The 20774-nt window shown below is 22.5% G+C and overlaps 1 protein-coding gene across 1 annotated transcript in view; it reads right to left on the reverse strand.

Annotated features, from left to right (window-relative positions):
* Positions 1–2812: 2812 nt before the first annotated feature.
* LOC129614075 (neurogenic locus protein delta) overlaps positions 2813–20774 on the reverse strand; it is a 164741-nt gene continuing 146779 nt past the window's right edge. The window contains exon 6 of the mRNA XM_055528462.1: positions 2813–4703. Within this exon, the coding sequence (XP_055384437.1) occupies positions 2909–4703 (1795 nt within the window). The 3' untranslated portion in view covers positions 2813–2908. The remainder of the gene's footprint in view (positions 4704–20774) is intronic.

Genomic DNA, 20774 nt, shown 5'->3' on the forward strand with positions numbered 1-20774 from the left:
TTTTTTTTTTTTATAGAAAATTTAAAATATATAAAAAAAAGAGGAAAATTAATATAAATTTTAATTAAGAGATATGTTTAAATGTATAAACTATTATAAAATTACAATTTGATATACAATATGTATTTGTATGTATATGCAAAATTTATTAATGAAAATATAAAAAGAACACTGGCCGCAAAAAAAAGAATTATAATAATTCTTTTCAAAACATTTTCTTTTAATTACAATTTATATGCATATACATAAAAACATAATTGTGTAAATAATTATTATTATTTTTTATTTATTAAAAATATTAATTATATATATATATGTATATATGTTTAATATAGATTTCAAATAAATCACTGTTATATTTGAAAATTTTCCATTTATATACAATAATGATTGCTTATAATTAAAAATATTAAAAAATTTAACAAATACAAGAATGATTTATTAAAGTTACAAAATGAGTTATAAGTTAATAAGTACATATATGTACATATCTCTTAATATGTTCTATACATGTATGTGACATAAGATATTTTGTTGTTATATTTCAGTCATTTATAAGAAATCAATTTAATAATTAATAATTATGTCCGCATTTTTACAAAAATATTTGTCTTTAATAATAAATTTGTCATATTAAAAAATATGATATTAAAGAAAAAAGTGATATTTAAATATTTCTATTTTTGCTGAAATTATTTTTAAAATTGCAATATAATTTCCAAATTATACAAGTTATTCTTTATAATTAATTAATTCTAATAAGTAATGGTTTAAATTAATTCATTCAAGTAGTAAATTTCAATATTCAATTTTTCTAAAAATCTGTATTTTCTAGATTTGATTCTCTTATTACAATTTGAAAATAGAAGATTAAAAATCAAAATTCAAAGTAGTAATTATAAAACAAATTAGTCTAGATAATCGAATTAAAGTAAATGACTGAAATACAAATATAATTAATATATATATATATACATGTTGTTAATTTATAAATATATGCCAATGAAGCCAAATATATAATTTCTTAAAATAAACAATTTTAATATAAAATTTAAAAATAGAATAGATTTTGCATTTTTCTTTTCAAACTCTATTTTAAATTCGAAAATAATTTGAGAGTTTCTATAATAGAAAAAATTAATATTAAATATTAGATTTAATTTTATTACATCAAAATAAAAAATAAAAAAATAGATGTATAGAATTTTAAAATTATAATTAACACAAAAAAAAAAAAAATTTAATAGAGGGTTTGTTTGTTTCGCTTTCATTTTTTCAATTTTATTAATAACTAAAATTTAAAAAACAGAAATTTTTTTGTTTTTTATGTTCAATACATAAAAAATTATACGTTCATTATTAAATTTAATTTTTACATAAAATTACTTTATGTACTATTATTAAATTTATATAAGAAAATTTTATCATTTTTAAATATGATTTTTTTTTTTTCTTTACAGAGCTCTTACTTACACATCTAAATACTATATAATTTTAATATTCTTTAATTTTATTATTATATAATTTTAATAAATTACTTATACGAAAATCACTATGTTTTGTTTTTTTTTCTCATTTTGATTTATATAATAAAAATTGTTTTTTTTTTTAAGTTATGTAAAGATCAAATATAAAATTACCATTAATTATTTTATTTATTTTTATTTTTTTGTTAATTTTATATTTTTTTTTTTATAAATTTACTTTAAATGGACTATAATGAATGAACATTTGAGAATGACATTTAAATTGTTATATTTATTTATCTTTTATATTACTTTATCTCATTTCATACAAAAAAAATATACAAGATATATATATATAATTGGAAAAAAAAATTTGTATAATTATAATTTATTATAAAATTAATAAGTAGATCTAAATATATAAAAAATATACAAATAGCAACCAATCAGTCAGCAAATTATTACATTTTTTTTTTCGCATTTTTTATTTAATTTATTATTATTTTCATTCTGTCATTTATTACTAAATATTATTTTATATTTAATATTATATCTTAATAACTATATTTGAAATAAATAAACAATGAAAATTTTCTATATATTGTCGTACGATTAATTATGTTTTAATTATTAAAATTTCCAAAAAAAAAAAAAAAATGCTATATAAATAATATGTTATGAGATTTTTTTTTAAATTAAAATCACCGTTAAGAGTTTTTTTTTCCAAGTTAATAACATTTTACAATTTAATTTTTATATTAATATCGTATATGATTTTTAAATAATTAAAAATTTTTTTATTTTTAATTAATTTCACATTTTTTGATGATTTTAATTTAATTATTTACTCAAATAATAAAAAACAAAATATAATCAGTTTGATTTTTACAATATAAATCTTTTTTATGAAATTGTTATACTAACTATTATGTAAAATAATAATCAATAAAACATTTAATTATAAAAGATATTTATATATATATGTATATAAATATATGTATATAATTTGATTTTTATTTTTTGTATATATATATAATTATATTGATGATCACGATTAAAATAATCAAAAAAGTCAAAAACAGTTTAATACAAATAAAACTGTTATACACAATATAAATCGTATAAAAGAATAAAAATTTCTTTATTTAAATAAATCTAAGATCTTTATACAATTTATAATTTTTATTATTTTTTATTTTGTTATTTTATTATAATTAAAAAATAAAAAAAAAAAAAAATTTGATATACATAAATATTATAATAAATTTTCATTTTCATACATTATTCATTTATAAATGTATTTTTATTACATTTTCTTTTTTCATATAAAAAAATTTTTGTGATGCGCAAGGGGAGACGGGATATATAGAGTAATTTGAAAAAAAAAATATATATATATATAATTAAATTAATTAATTAATTTATATATAAATTATAAATCACTACATATGTGGCGGACTACAAACAATTACTTGTGATCTTGTTTGTACAACTTGACCGCCGCATGTTGTTGTTTGTGATGGAGGCCATCTTTGATTACAAAATTGTGATTCACCTAGTACTGACATTCTTTTACTATCAAGCATATACTCTTTGGTGCAATTTGTTGTATTTGCAGTATTAACAGCTGTATTCGCTGTATTAACAACTCCACCAGATACAGTGGCACTAGCTAAACTACTACTTGTATTACTATTTATTAAACCACTGTTTTGAACACTATTTGAATTTGTGGTACTATTATTACTGCTAGTACCACCATTACATAATAATTGTGAAGTTCTATGCATTAATGATGGATCTGTATTCAATTGTTTTTGTGATTTTGCTCTTTGTAATTGTGTTGGTACTGCACTACAAAAATCACTATTGGCATTATTATCACTATAATTTGACATAGCACCATATAAGCTAGTTGTTAACAAACAATCATCAACACTAGCTGAGCTTGATATATTATTAACGCTTTTATCCCATGTATTTTTAATTATATTCGGATTTGAATTATCAAAAGTTAAACCGCTACTTGAACTACGTTTCGATGATAAAGTAGTACCATGGTGTGCTGTAGCATTTTGTTCATTTTGTTTCCTTGCTTCTGCATCATCCTTTTCTTGATCCCGTTTACGTTTACGCTTCATACAAATTACAACACATGCAGCAATTACAGCAATAACTGGCATTGCAACTGATAATATTGCAATTAAAACAACTTGTCCACCAGTTAAACCATCATTTTGACCTTGTAAAGTACCATATTGATGTGCACCAAATGATGGTGCATAAACTTCATCGTCACATTGATGTCCACCAAAGCCTCCAGCACATAAACATTGAAAACTGTTTACTCGATTAACACATGTTGCACCATTATGACATGGATTCGATGCACATTCATCAATATCAGTACTACAATCTTTTCCAGTGAAACCCTGTCTACATTGGCATTTATAATCATTACTTAAAGTTGTACAAGTTCCACCATTTGCACATGGTTTCGTCAAACATAAATCAACTTTTTCCGAACACAAGGATCCAATAAAACCAGGGACACATTGACATCGAAATTGGTTTATCATATCAACACATGTACCACCATTCATACATGGATTTCCTTGACAGTCATCAACATTTTGTTCACACCTATCACCAATAAACCCTGATTTACATATACATTCTGCCGCAGCACCATTCGTTTTTTGTAAACATGTACCACCATGTTGGCATGGATTTGGATTACATTCATCAGTTTGTGTTTGTTCACAATTTATACCACTATATCCAGCTGGACATTCACATTGAAACCCCAATTTGGTGTCACGGCATTTTCCATGTAAGCATGGTTTTTCAGCACAAGTAATACGTTTTTTTTCACAGTGACGTCCCGACCAACCTTGTTTACATTCACAACGATAACTTTTATTTAAAGCATCATCATGACATGATCCACCATTTAAACATGGAAAATCTTGGCAACTGTTAATACTTTTTTCACAATCAGTTCCAGTAAATCCTGGAGGGCATTCACAAGTATATAAACCAGATCCAGTATTACGGCAAGTACCGTTATTTTGACAGGGTCGGTGATTTGTACAATAATTTAAATCTTGATTACAAAATAGACCACCCCATCCTTCATTACAAAGGCATTCCCATTGTTTTGTGCATGTGCCATGAATACAGCCGGGATATAATTCACATTCATTACATAATGGTCCTTTCCAACCAGATTGACACCTGTAAAATAACCAAAAAATGAATTAAATAAATGTTTATACGATATTTTTTAATATTAAAGTATTAAATTTAAAACTGTTATACAACGGTGTAGAATTATCGTATATGTGTATAACTTAAAAAACTGTTATACGTGAAAAAATTCAAAATAAGTAATTTATGTTATATTTTTTTCTATGTTTTCAAATCATTATGTTTTACATAATTATTTATAAAATTTCATTATCAATAAATCTTCATCATACATATTTTAATTTTTTTATAAGTATTAAATCAATAACACATTATCGCATAATCAATTATTATATTTTTACAGAAAAATTCATTTAAATTACAACATTGTCACGGTTGACTTTTGCATATTAAACTCTAAAAAAGTATTCTTAATACCATAGAAAATGAAAAAATACACAAAAAAAAATTATCAAGTTATGCATACAAATTATAATGCTTGAGTGAAAATAATATCAAAATCAATCCCATGGAAATCAAAAGAGAAGGAAATTTCGTTCTAAATGTTCACATTTCTTAAAATACTTGTGTACGTTTTCAAATGACAAATGTACATTTCTATTAATTTTTCTTGACAAATCACAGTTCTTATGATTCCAAAAACATTCTAAAAAATTAACAAATTCAAAAACACATGAGAAATATGAAAGAAGAAAAACTTATCGGAATCAAAGTATCATAGACGATATCATATTAAAATATTACTTTTCTTATAAATATGTTAGAATATGTAACCTTTATTTTACTATAGATATATGTAACTATACTATTACATTTACAAATACTCATAAATTTTAATGTACAAACTTCAAATGCGTACACAATCGTTCGATAAATGGTGAATCAATTAAAGAATTGGCTCGCTAAACTTCTGCTCACTTAACTAAATTTTTACTCATGGTGAATATTGTGCATATTTCTTTATATTAAATAAATATTCTAGAAGAAAACTATTGAAAATATAAAACTTATCAAAGCAAAACTATAATTTCAATATAACATAATGCAATTTTGTGCCTATCTATTAAAAATACAACCATAGTATTGAATTCTACTAAAATCACATAATTTAGAATATAATACGATATGTCCATATACACTCTTATAGATGCAGAGCACAATTTCAATAAAGTACAATAAAATAATAAAATATCATTGCTATTTCAGGAAAGAAACAATTATTTAATATGTCATATGCTTGTATATATAAAAGTTCTACATTACTTTCGCTTACAATTCTTTAATATATTCAATAAAATACGCATGCATATTGTATATAAATGGTTTGCCAATAAAACAAATATTTTTCTGGGTAAATTTGCCAAAATGCAAAAAAAAAAAAAGAGCCTTTTTCTGTTTGTACAAAGTGGGAATTCATTGCTCATAGTCATATTCTCTGTGTAACGTACACATATGGTGGAGACAAATTATACAAAAAAAAAGACAGAATTTTATAATGGAACATTTAAGAGGATAAACAAATAGAGGAATGAACAAAAAAAAAAGGAAAACAATAATGATAAAAAAAGAGCAACGTCCATAAAAAAATGGCAATAAAAAATCATTTAATTTGGTTCTCACGTGTTTAAAGCCAAGTCGGTAATACAAAAACAAAAATGAATAGTGGACAAATGGAAAAATTGTAAGCATATTACAGGCATAGTGTATATTTTATGCATAATTATAGCATACTTATATGCAAAAAACAAAAAAAAAAATCGGAGAATTGAAAAAGGGACAAACAAAATGAATTTTATTTTCTCTTTCCAGTTTTTTTTTTTTTTTTCGTTATTCTTTTTAAAAAAAATTTATTAATATTTTGCATATTTAATATGCCTATTAAAAGCGATAATGTGAATCAAATTAAAAAAAAAAAATGTTTTTCGTTTTGTTTTAGTACATGTATTGAAATTTTATTAATTTTCATGTTATTGGATGCGATTTACAAGAATTGGATGAGTCAACTTTTTTTTCGAAAATAAGCAAGTATTAATATTAGAATCCATTGATTTGAAAAATATAAAAAAAATTGCATATTTTTAGGCATTCTAATAAATTTAGTTATTTCTCTTAAACGCCAATACATCATCTCGACTAAACACCAATACATGATTTCGGGAATTCCGCACACACAATACACAAAACAATTATTTTAAACAATTAAAATCTACTTTAATAATGAATGTATGATATGCTATTATTGTGGGACATAATTTTTAAATACATAATTTTTTGTCTTAAGTTTCCGAAATTTTACTCTTCTGTTTGCCATTCTATATAATTATTTTGTTTATTTTGCAATTTCTTTATATTTAATTCTCAGCTTAATTTTATTTATTTTTTATTCTTTCATTTTTCGTTTTCATTTTTGTTATTTTGTTTGACATTTTTCGTTGAATTGTTTCTCACGGAGAATATACACATCCATACATATAATTTCTTTCTTTATTCATGTACAATCCACATATCCACATTCACACGCTTAACTTATGAGCGTAACATTAGCGTTAATTTTTCTTTCTTTTTTGTTTTGTCATGGCAAAAATTAATTTTTTTAAGGATCAATCATAAGTGTGTAACCGTGTAGCGTAAAAAAAAAAATAACACAGTTTTGGAAAGGCATTAAATATAATTAAAATAATTTAACTGAATATAATGTGTTTTTAATTTAATAATTTCATACAAATGAGCAAATTATTGCATACATAAATGATAATTTATTTTGTTATATAAATTTGAATATTCGGCAAGAGAATAAAAATTAATTGTTAGTTTCATTATTAGCTGGGAAAAATTTTATTGAATTTGTTTGAAAGTAAAGAGAAATGAATTACGCATGTACCATGCACACACACAAAAAAATAAAAAAAAAATTTTATGTTTTCCAAATCACAAATTTAAAATTTATACAATATCGATGGATTAAAACCTATGCAAGCTTCTATTTATATAAAACATTTTAAATCATACAAAAGTCTAAAAGACTCGAAAAAAAAAAAATACAAAAATTAAAGTGTTATTAACAAAATCTAAATATTCTATTCGCGTTCTGAACTTTGCAACTAAATAAAATGAAAAACCAAAATTCGTGTCTCATATTATTGAAATTCCTTTGCATAAATGCATCGGATTCCTTTTTAATTCATTCTTTTTCGAAAATAAAGAAACTAAAATATGCTAAACTAAATGCATTTCATATATGTATGTATGCAAGTACATATGCATATAATGAGATAAATGATCTTCATTTTAAAGAATAGAGAATTTGCCAAAACGAAAATTTTAACACTACTTAGGTATGTTTTTAAAATTAAATAGTAAAAAATGAAATTTGAAATGAAAATGGTTAAAAAAAAAAGATTTACTAACTTAAAATTTATCAGAATATCTTTTTCTTTCCTTACATACTTTCCTCCTTCTCTTCCTTTCTATCCCAAGTACCTACTTATATAGTGATGAATTTTTCGAGGCATAGAGGAATTTTATGTGTACGGAAAATTTAAAAATTGCCTGACTATTTTGTTAAACAAAAAAAAAAACATTTTTTCTTTAATTTGTTCTTATTTTATATCTACGTCAAAATGACAAAAAAAAAAAACAAAACCTAGACACAACAATAAGATGAAAAAATATAAAACTAGCATAACTTAGTTAATTTTCGCTTACACACAAAGCAAGTCTTCGTTTACACACGAAGGCGTATAAAAACAACTGGAAATATACTCTAATAAATCAATAAAGTGAATTTTGAGAGCATTTTTCACTTAACAACATTAAATTGCTAAAATTAATCCGATTTCCAAATATTAATCTGATTTCCAACAAACTATAAAAACATTTCTAATTCTTAAAATATGTTTAAGAGGCCGAATTTGGTCTCCAATTTCAAATTATTGGACAAAACGTTTTGCATATCATTAAAGAAGAATATGAGAAGAAAATGAAATTTTCATTAGCAGTGTTCAAAATTAGATTTATATTTAGCTTAATAAATGTTATACGAAATTGCAAAAAGTGTTATATAAATTAATATCATGGCATAATGGATGGACAAACGGAATATTAATAATGAGATTTTATACTCCAAAAATTTTGCTTATAATATTTTACTTTATTATTTTAAATGTAGAATACTTAGTATATTCAATTGTAAAAACCAAACTAGTTCAATAGCTATCAAAAATGAATTATGTTCAGTTAAGTTGTAAATGCTATTGTTATTATGTGAAAATTTACACCTTCCAATTGCACTTCTCCTATACATTTTTTTTTGTTTTGTTATACGTTAACGTTCCTTTGTATACGATATTGTATGTATAGGATTCAATGTATCCATTATAATGTAATACAAAATGTTCATACATAGTTCATACATAATAATATTATATGTATAACAATTATATATAGAATATTGATTTACGATCATTTTTAAATGGAATTGAATAATATTTCATGATAAAATGAAAATAATAACAAAAAATATAACACTTTGTTTTTATTTTATTTTGTTATATTGTTTTTATTTCATTCTATTGTATATAGTTGATTTTTTTTTTTATACAATTTTAATTGTATAATAAATATTTTTGTGTTAAAATTAACACAAGAATAAATGTTTCATATTTATACATGTATAAAAGTATATATACAATAAATAGACAAATATTATATATATGAACATATGTAGGTGTATAGGTTAAGAATTTAAAATACCTTATCACGAAATTCAATACATTTTTCTTTTTGCACAAAACAAAAAAAGTAAAACAATTCCTATAAGACAGTATAAAAGTTTAATTGGATAAGAGGAAAACAGTCAAAATTAATTAACAAATTGAATTTGTTTGTGAAAATTCTTGCATGTATAAAAAGAAATTTTTTATATAACAAAAAAATTTTGTTTTTTTTTTCTTGTTAATTTTGCATTCAATAGTTTTGGTTGATTAATTTTTTTATTGAATGGTGGTTACTATGTACCAATTAAAAATATACAATTGTTATAAATGTTACAAAAAAAAAAAACTTCATTACTTATTGTAAAAAAATTTGTTAGGTAATAATATTGTAAATTTATAATTGCTGGAATTTGAAAGAACAAATTATGAAAAACAAAAAAAAAACATTTTTATACTGATGCACTTTTGCTGCAAATTAATAAAATTACAAATTGAGGAGAATATTGATCTTTATTTGCGTTATAACGGAACCTCGAGTTACTTAGTTTTCAATATTACTTCCTCCTTTTAAAATACAAATTCTGGAATTTATTAACTATTGAATTTAAATTACATCCAATTTATAATTATATTATAATAAGGGTAAAATTTTAATAATACTCAAAGTTGCAAAGCACCTCATATTTAGTGTACTTGTGTGCATGCATATATAAACATGTAATAATTATAGTAAACAGAACGCTATCATTAAAAATAATATGAGTAATTTTGAAGTAATTGGGTAGCAAAAAATTTCTCATGAAAATTTCTCATTTTTTAATTATCACTCATTTTACAGTGCAGTTATTTTTATATAGTGTCATAAATTTTTTAAATTATTACATTTAAAAAAAAATATTCAAAAAAATATCCAAATATTATTTAAGACGAAAAAAAAGTATATAATTAATAATTTCGAAATATACAACCGTTTGTTTTCTAAAGGTATGTAAAAATATATAATAAAATAATTTGATTTTCTTCAAATATATACGATATTTAACTACATATAAAAAAATTCACAGGGACGTGCACAAGTTAAAAAGCAATTCTCTCTCTCTAATTAATTAATTTTACCTATGTATGTATTTAATATAATAATTCGTAACATTATATTTATTAAAGATAAAAAGATAATAAAAACATAATTATATAATAATAATGCTTAAGTTTTTGTTCTTTTCAAGAAAACATTTTTATTACACCATTATTTTTTTTATTATGATAATATTCTTGCATATACTTATGTATGTATACATAAGTAATAAAAAATAATTTTATTATATAATAACAATATAACTCATGCCTGTTCTATTTCTTTTTCTTTTCATATTATTTAAAATAAGATTTATATTAGTTATTCAATAAATTAATTATATAATAGAATTCTTCATTTTTTTTCTCACACATGATTTTTTTGTTTTAAAATAATAAAACTTTCTTTCTATATAAATTATATAATGTGTAAAAAGAGGTACAATTTTTCCCTATTTATTAAAACAATAGAATAATACATTATCTTTGTTCTAAAAATATAGAAAAATATTATGTATGTATGGATGAATGTGTATTCCAAAATAAGTAAGAAGTAGAAAAAATTAGAACCTTTATGATTTATTATAGTTTTGTTTTATTTAGAAGAGGTTATAAAATATAAAATGTTTTAGTTATGCACACAAATTATATATTATGGTACTCGTATGTATATAAAGAATAGAAAAAAAAAATAAAAAGGCGATAATAATCAGTTCTTCGTCATATTTAAATATTATTTTTTTTTATGTATAAAACCAACTTGACAATTGATCAAAAGAATATCTACATATAATTTTTATACTAACAAGGTACAACATACAATCTGAATCAATGGTTTATCTTAAATTTTTTAATAATGATTTTTAATAGGAATTTCGTATTAAGCAAAATTTTTTATATGCAAAGAATGTAATTTTTAACATTATTACAGGCAAGAATGTACGAATTATTAAATTAAATAATAAATTATTGACTGACTATCTGTTATATTTTAAAAGCTAATCTTATTTAAAGACAACAAATAGGCAAATTTAATTATTTTAAAATTAATAAAATTATTGTTTAATATTAATTGTAATTATTTTTATATATGTGTATATTATTTGTCAAAAAATACTTGAAGAAAACCCGTTTTCTTTATAATATTACTTAAATTTTATCAAATATAATTTGTAATTGCAACAATACATAATATCAAAGTTCCTCTTCGAGAGAACATAATTTAAAAAAATCATAAAATTAATGAGTGCTCTACCTATATCTATCAGTAAAAGAAAATGATATTTTTAAAAATCCAAGAAAAAAAAAAAAAAAACTTGTATAATAATTTCATGTCAAAATAACCTAAAAATCAACTAACTACGTAAGCTTCATTCATAATCATTAATTTAAAAATGTAATATGATCATTTTTATTCATCTCTTAAATTGAAATCAAATGAGTTTAATTCACTCATTTGATTTCAATTTAAACTCATTCACTTTTTTCTTCTCAATTCTTAAATCTGTTTGTATTGCGCGCTCTCTTCCCCTCTATAAATACGAATGTATTTATAATTTCATCTCATATGTAAGGTATCTCAAAGCATTTTTGAATATTTTTTTTTTGTAATTTTAGAATGGACGCATATTAAAAAAATAACCTATCAGGTATTTGATTATTTGGGTAAGAAAGGATGAAAAATAAGAGTAAAAAAAATAAAAAATTAACAATATCAAAATAAGTGCATTTTAAATTGAAAATGATGTAATAAAAATGGAAAATAAAATAAAATTTTATAGATCAGTGAATACAGTATAACAGGTAGATTTGTTTTCTGAGATATTGAAAAAAAATCAGGTAAGAAAAATAAATATTAAAAAAATACTTGTGCTGCTATAAGTTTTTTTTTTAATTTTAATCACACATTGAGTTTTCTTGAATCCTCAAATAACTATTAACAAAAAAAGGACAGAAATGGCAAATGTGTAATATAATTGAACAAAATCAACTTAAAAAATATAATTTTCAAAAATGAGTCATAATTTTAGACCAAATTGATATTTTTAAATTTAATTCAATGAATTTCGCTCTATAAAAGTCTTATAACTAAAAATTTTTTTTTGCAAAAGAGCAAAAATTTTTTTTACCTCATTGTCTTCAAAATGTATTTGATAAATTATAAGAGAAATGATAATTTCTCTTATTTCTCAAATTTTACCTATTTTTTGTTCAAAAGCCAAATATGAGTCAGATTTTAATCTTCTCTATTTATGTACATACATATTATGTATTTATTATTCAGTACACAACAATATTTAATGTATGTATTTTTCTGTATTTTAAAATTAATTATATGAAATTAACAATATTTACATAATTTATAACTGCACCTAACCACGTACATATTTACGTAATTTATTTACAGTTATAAAAGTCAAAAAGCTGTTAATCAAGTTGAAAAGGTAAAAAAAAAAAATTAAAAATTGTCGTTATAACGGAAAGAGAACAACTGAAAGATTTTAAGTAAATACATACATACATACATATATATGTATGCACAAGTAAACTAAAAGAGTGAAGAAAAAAAAATTAAAACGAAATAGGTACTGACAGACAATAAAGTGAAAACTTATACGTATACCTATGCGTGATTGGATATAAATAAAGTGAAAAATTATCATATGCACATATGTACATATGTATGTATGTATATAAGCATTTCCTCTTTTTTGAATAATAATTTCCAAAACTAAACCAAAAAAAAAATTAATAAAAACAACTTCTTATAAGTAAGTAGTAAAGATTATCGCTATTATACTAACAAATTAACTCTCTCCCACGTTGAAATTTCAATATTGTCATTTTATAACTAATTTTAAAAACAATTTGAAATAAGAAAAAAAAAGCATTTAGTCCATTGTCAGTCAAATTCGTCTCACCTGCATTGCATAATATTGATGTAGTTTGTACAAAATGACTTGTATAAACGCTCAAGGAATTAAATGTGAGATCAATTATAAAAACATTTTGTAGTGCGAACACAAGGTACTTTTTGAAAATTTCAATAGAGAATATTAGAAATGAAGATAGTACAGCTTTTAATACTAATTACTTTTCAATATTTTATTTTTTATACTATTAGAACAAAAAATTGCAATGAAAAAAGGCAAAATAACTCGAAAATGCAAATGATTATGTACACACTACGTGTAAAATTATAACTTCAAATTTACGCTACCATTAACAGTAATTTGATTCTATCTTATTGAAAGGTAAATAACTGTAATGCTAATACTTGTATAACAGTAGGTAGGTATAACTGCATATATAATTATTTAGTTAAAGTAAAAATATTATTATTATGATTAGGTACAACAATTTCTGAATTGTTCTCTAACGTATTTTATGTAACACAAAAACAAAATCACAAAATACATAAAATATAATAATAATAATAATAATAATGAGAAAATATTAAATTTGTGTAAAATAAATTTATATAAAATGTATAACACATTTTTTTCTTAAAAAGAAGCCTATATAGATTAAATGTGCATACACATGTAATTAACTTACAATTCATATAATAACTTCCATTCACATTTTAATAAATTTATGTACAATAAACAAATAAAACAAAATATTTCAAAAAAACACAAAATAAAAGAAAAAATCAAAATAACCGTATTTTTTATATAATAAGTAATAACTAAAGTATGTATATGGCCAGATTATATTTTAACATGTAATTGGTATTTATTATGTAGTCCAATAACAAAAATGTGTAGAGAAATGTATGTATGCATATGTAAATATAATATTTATAATATGTACATACATACATACATATACTTACTTAAAGAACTTAGGTAGGTATAAGAAAGTCAAAGAAATTAAAAGAGGAAAAAATATAACAATATAATATAATTATGTATATAACATGTTTATATAAGTAAATACATATTTATGTACATATTTATATTGTGTACAAAAATCAAATAAAATATATACATACATACATACATATGTACTCATAAGTAAGAACGACATAACAATTTTAATGATAACAGAAAACCAACAATAATAAAAGAAAACAGTAACAAAATAATATAAACGAAAAAGTGTGGGAATGCATTGTAAATTCAAGACATAATGTCCCGTAAACTTTATATGCTTTATGAATAGATAATAAAATACACGTAAATTTTTTTTTTCAGACTCTATATTATTATTATTAAAAGAATAACTTTGTGTATTATTGTGTACATTAATATTCTGTAATAAGTATACATAATATATTTATAACAGATAGATATATAAAAAATTATGTTACTGTCATACAACAATGTACAGATTCTAAGGTATTCGAAAAAATAAATGTTACTCGATTTTTAAAAAACGGGAGAGAATTTGCCTGTTAAATTTTATTTCAAATTTACATTTTTCTCTCAAATAATTATGTTTTTGTAAAATATAAGTCATACATACACCTCAGGCCTTATGCTCATAACCATAGTCAATAATTTTATTTTTATAAAAATGATATTATATTTACTGATGCGACAGTACTATTTAATATATTTTAATTTTCATACTCTTGTGAGAATAGAATAATGGGGTTTTAATAAATATCCGAAATTGTTTTTTATATATATATAATTAATTATCTAACACATATATAATTAATTATCTAATTAGAATTATTCGTAAAATTTTATTAAAGAAATATCGAACGAAAAGAAATGAGATTATTTTTAGAAATTTCTTTTCTAACATAACAGAAAAATCCAACATAACAGAAAAGAGCATAAATAAAATTAGAGGTATGTATTTTAATTTTCATCAATGATAACTGATGATAAACTTTTCATACTAAATTTCCCTTTACACTCTTTCTCTTCACTATGATGTACTCTTTGTGTTTACGCAACGAATACCGAATGCATAAAAATCTACAGTCTGTACACTGCAATAATAAATGTAAATTATAAATTTTATTTTACATGTAACTTTGTATTTTCCTTTCAGATATAGAAAAGAAATAATACAACCCAATAAACAAAGTTAAGAGAATAAAAGTAAAAACTGATTCAAAAGTAGAATAAATGTAAAAAAAAAACATCGAAAACAATAACAAATATAAAGAAAAATGTTAAAAACGCTATTATTAATAAATTTATAAAAAAAAAAAAAATTGCCATAGGATAAATGATAAATACTTGTCTTGAAGGTAAAGAAAAAGTAAACGCTAACTGCTACCGTTTTAATTTAAAGTGATAAAATAAAAATGTAAATTGTTTACCCATCATAATTTTCCCCTCCTTCTCTTATATTAGTTGTAAATAATTGTAATGTTAATTTCATTTTTTCTCTCTTTTTTTTTTTAATTCTCACTGATTTAGTTTTTATTGGTTCTCTTTTGTACAGAATTTTAAAATAGGTATTTTTACTTTTTGTGTTGTTTTAGAATCATTAAAATGTAATTGCAAATTGTTAGCAATATTATTAGTACCTTTTATTTATTGTAATAAAAAAAGAAGTTGGAAATAATAAAATTAACGTGAAAAAATTAAAATATAGATAGTAAAAAAAAAAAATATGCGAGTTAAAAAAAAAAAATTAAAAAAAAAAAAAAGGGTTTTCAAATTTTAATTTTCGAAATGTAATTGAAAGAATACTGATTATATTAGCGGTACAATAATTAATTTGAAAGTATATTGTCATTATATTCAGTTTAGATATGCATGTATGTAGTATTCTAATATTAAAATTTTATATATTTATACGAAAGTCAGAGGAGGTGGTTATTGTATTACATATACCTGTTTTTTATTCGAAAAATAAGGAATGAAAATAACATACATACTCGTAGTTTTGGAAAATTCGACGAAAACTTCTATTTTATTTAAAATTAATATGTAAATTTTGAATTTTTATTTTTGTTTCCAAAACAGCACTTAAAAAATAAATTTAATTTGACATACTATTTGTAAGTATATACTAAATAAGAAAAATTGCGCCATATTCCCCTTAAATAATTTATCTAATTCTATATATAGACGATCGAAATCAAACAGTACATAAAAATGGTTTTACAAAATATTTATATAAATTAAACATCATTTCCTTTATAACTTAATCATAAAATTAATATAAAATTTTTTCAAATATCCTTTATCAAATACCTTTATTTTTCTTAAATTTCTTTTATACGAAAAAAAAATTCGGGTCTTCTATTACATATTTATAATCAATCATTTATCAAATTACTTATATGAACCAATAAATCTTTGTTAATTTTAAAATTAAAGAAAAAAAAAAAAATTCTTAAATTTTAAAATATTCTTTCGAAATTCGAAAATAGATTAATTCATCTTCACCTTCGCTCTTATTTTTTTTTTTTAAATCATTTCAAGTCCAATTCTATAATAATATATGATTTTATTTCATTATTAAGAAATAAAAAGAAACAGAACAGAAAAAAAACTGAAATTAAACACACAAATTAGTAATAATAAAATAAATAACCCTTTTTTATTTCAATATTAACCTTTTCTTTTTATGATGAATACCTTTTGAGAAAATCAACCTAAGAAAATCATAATACCTAATAATGCACTCTTTAAATATTTTCAGTATTTTTTTTCCCCTCTAATTTCTTTTATAACAAAAAAAAAAACCCTTAATAAAAAATTTATTAAACAGAAAGAAAAAGCAAAACGGAAAAAATCAACCTAAAACCTATTCAATTCAGTTTTTTTTTTTTTTGGTTCTTCATTTTTTGATGATTTATTATGAAAATTAATTCCCGCTCATCTGGGATTTAAAAAAAAATAAAATATTTAGAAAAAAAAAATGACCTTTCCTGCTGCTCCAAATACGCACTGACACAGCAGTCAAATTATTCAGACAGTAAAATAATAATAAAATGATAAACAGAGAAAGAGCAACCATTTCAAAAATAATCCAAGTCGATAAAAATAAAAAAACAAAATCAGTTTAAATATGAAACTAAAATACCAACAAAAACGAAATGAAATCTTCCTAAAGGTAAAATAATTTTTTTTTTTGGGTCTATGTAAGCATTTTTGATATTATTCTGGGGTCTCTTAAATTCTTAAAATAATTCCATTCTCATTATTATTATAATTACAATTTTTTTTTTGTTTTAATTCTAAAATTTCAGTCTCCAAAAAAAACAAAAGAGTATACTCTTCTAAACTATCAAATTGTCTTTTAATTTTACGCTCTTCTTTTCATTTTTTTTTCGTTTAAGTAAGCAGAAATGAAAAAAGAGAAGTGTTATATTATAATTTGTATGTTATTCATTACTTTTGCTTTTAATAAATGCATGAAATTCTTCGCGCTTGTATAGAAATGTGTACACTGTACAATACTAAAAATTGAATTATATTGGAATGAAATTATAAGTACGAGTATGATTACATTTAGTAGAGAATGGACAACAGTGACAATATTCTTGAAGTTTCATATTAAACAATTTATAATTAAAGATTATATTCCGAAAATTTGAATTCCGAGCGTTCTACTCAAATCAAAACTAAAGCGAATAATTAATAATTCTGCAAAGAATTGATTACGATGTGGAATTCATAAATGATTGATAATAAAAATTCTCATAAACTCATAGATATTGCATGCATTTTTTTGCTTGCAAGTGTGTTCTAAAAATCAATATTATTGAATAAAAAAATGATGATGTTGCGCATGACACATACATAATTGTATACTCCACATTTTACAACAATAATTAATAAAAAACTATACCTCTATACATGTGTCCACAGATCTAGACATACAAATCTCTTACACATGTCTATTATTATTAGAATCTACATATACGTTATGTATAAATTGTACATACGTTTTTTTGTGTTTTATTATTGCTTAATTTAAAAAACGTGGGAACAATTATAACCAGAGGTACATGTGTATTAAACAAAAAAAAAAGAGAAAGAAAATAAAAAGAATATCACTTTCGCGCATTACTTTTGTAAAAAAAAAAACAAAACAAAAGCAAAGAATAAATTATAATTTTCTTTAGATGTGTGTGAGTGCACGTTCGCTGCATACAGTGCAAATTAAAAAATTTTATATTTAAAAAAAAAAAATTATTAGTGTTTGTTCTCTGTGTATTTGTAATGCATACACTTTTTAAAAACTTACTTAAAGGTCTCCTTTATCAAAAACTTGTTAATAGTCGTCACTTGACTCATAATGACAACAAGAATGAGGGGGAGAAAAAGGTTCATTTTACAATTTTAACAAAATTTTGCTAGATTTTCATTTTCATTTTTTTTTCTCAAATTTATTTACTCTCTTCCTATTACTTTTCTAACAAAAAAAAAAAACTAAACGTCAGAGAAAACAGATTAAAAAAAAATAAAATTTTGAAATTGTTACCTTTGCATTTTGCTGTGCACAGCATAGGTAATATGAAGAAAAAATATAAACCGATTTTAAAAGTAAATTTTTTTTATTATTAAATTTTTTTATTTTCAAAATTTTTTGTTATTGTTATTATTTGTTTATTGTTTTCGTTGATTAAATAACTGCACTCTATAAAGGTGTGTCATATTCATCAACTGTTTTGCGCGAACGATAGATAAGTTACTAAAAAGTTTACTTGTATTAAAATATAACAATAAAAATTAAAATACAGAACAAAAAAAAATGAAATATCACATTCAAAAAATCTACGTAATAAAAAATAATACAAAATGTGCATGGTTTTGCAAACTTAATGAAATTTTAAAGAAAATGCAATTCTCATCTTATTGTAAAATTTTTAAAGTTGAATTGAATGTCAGACTTGTTATTATTTTATCTTTTACAATATTATTCATTTATATACACACAACATACTATAAATATACAATGTATAACACCTGAACAATAATAATTGTATATCAGTTCCAAAGGATGTTTTATATAAGTACAATTACATTTTTATTTAATAAAGAAAAAAGAAGAAGAAAGAAGAAAAATGTGAGTTGTACTATGAATAAGGTGTGACAGATTTTTAATTTTTTAATATTTTAATTGAATATAAGAAGAAAGAGAAAAAAAAAATGAAGAATAACACACAAAAGGCATTTTGTATTTTATTATTTTTAATTCACCGATTTTAATCTAAACAAGTAAAAACGTTTCAGTCGGTATGAACCGATTGAATTATACCCTGCACCTTTGATTGTTGTAAAGCAATTACTGAAACCTGTGAAACCATTCTATAGAAACTTCACGGATATGTCTGATCTATAACTGAACACACAACTACCAAGTTTCGTGAATCTGACTTTATTATTTTTCCAAATATTTAAAATTAGCTTTTGGAGTTGTATGGCAGGTACCCGAACCTGCCAAGCAATTCCATCAAAACTTCACTAATATATCTGATCTATAATTGGACACACAATTGCCAAGTTTCATGAATCTAACTTTATTACTTTTCCAAATATTTAAAATAAGCTTTTGCACTTGTATGGGAGCCACTCGAACCTGTCAAGCAATTCCACCAAAACTTCAAAAATATCTTTGACCTATAATTGGACACACAACTGCCAAGTTTCATGAATCTGTCTTTATTATTTTTCCAAATATTTAAAATTAGCTTTTGAAGTTGTATGGCAGGTACCCGAACCTGTCAAGCAATTCCACTAAAACTTCGCAGGTATATCTGATCTATAATTGGACACACAACTGCCAAGTTTCATTAATCTGACTTTATTATTTTTTCAAATATTTAAAATAAGCTTTTGGACTTGTATGGGAGCCACTCGAACCTGTCAAGCAATTCCACTAAAACTTCAGAAATATGTTTGACCTATAATTGGACACACGACTGCCAAGTTTCATGAATCTGACTTTATTATTTTGCCGAATATAAAAAATTTGCTTTTGGAGTTGTATGGCAGCCACCCGAACCGGTGCAGCTATCTCATTAAAATTTTTAAAGGATGTGTAGAATATAATTGGACACATGTATACAAAATTTTATATTTATACCTTTATTAGTTTTTGAAATATTTAAAATAAACTCTTTGAGTTGTATGGCAGCTACCCGAACCCGTTGTCCGAATTAGTCCAATAACAATAGGGCTCGTCCTTGGCACAAAAGAAAAAACTTGTGAAAGTTTGGTGTCGATTGCATTATTCGTTTTTGAGTTATCGTGCGATCGGACGGACGGACGGACGGACGGACGGACGGACGGACGGACGGACGGACGGACGGACGGACAGACGGACATGTCTAAATCGACTCAGAATTTTACGCTGAGCAAGAATATATATATATGTCCATACC

Source organism: Condylostylus longicornis, unplaced genomic scaffold (assembly GCF_029603195.1).
Source record: "Condylostylus longicornis isolate FDR11 unplaced genomic scaffold, ASM2960319v2 ptg000100l, whole genome shotgun sequence".
Taxonomy (NCBI): Eukaryota; Metazoa; Arthropoda; class Insecta; order Diptera; family Dolichopodidae; genus Condylostylus; species Condylostylus longicornis.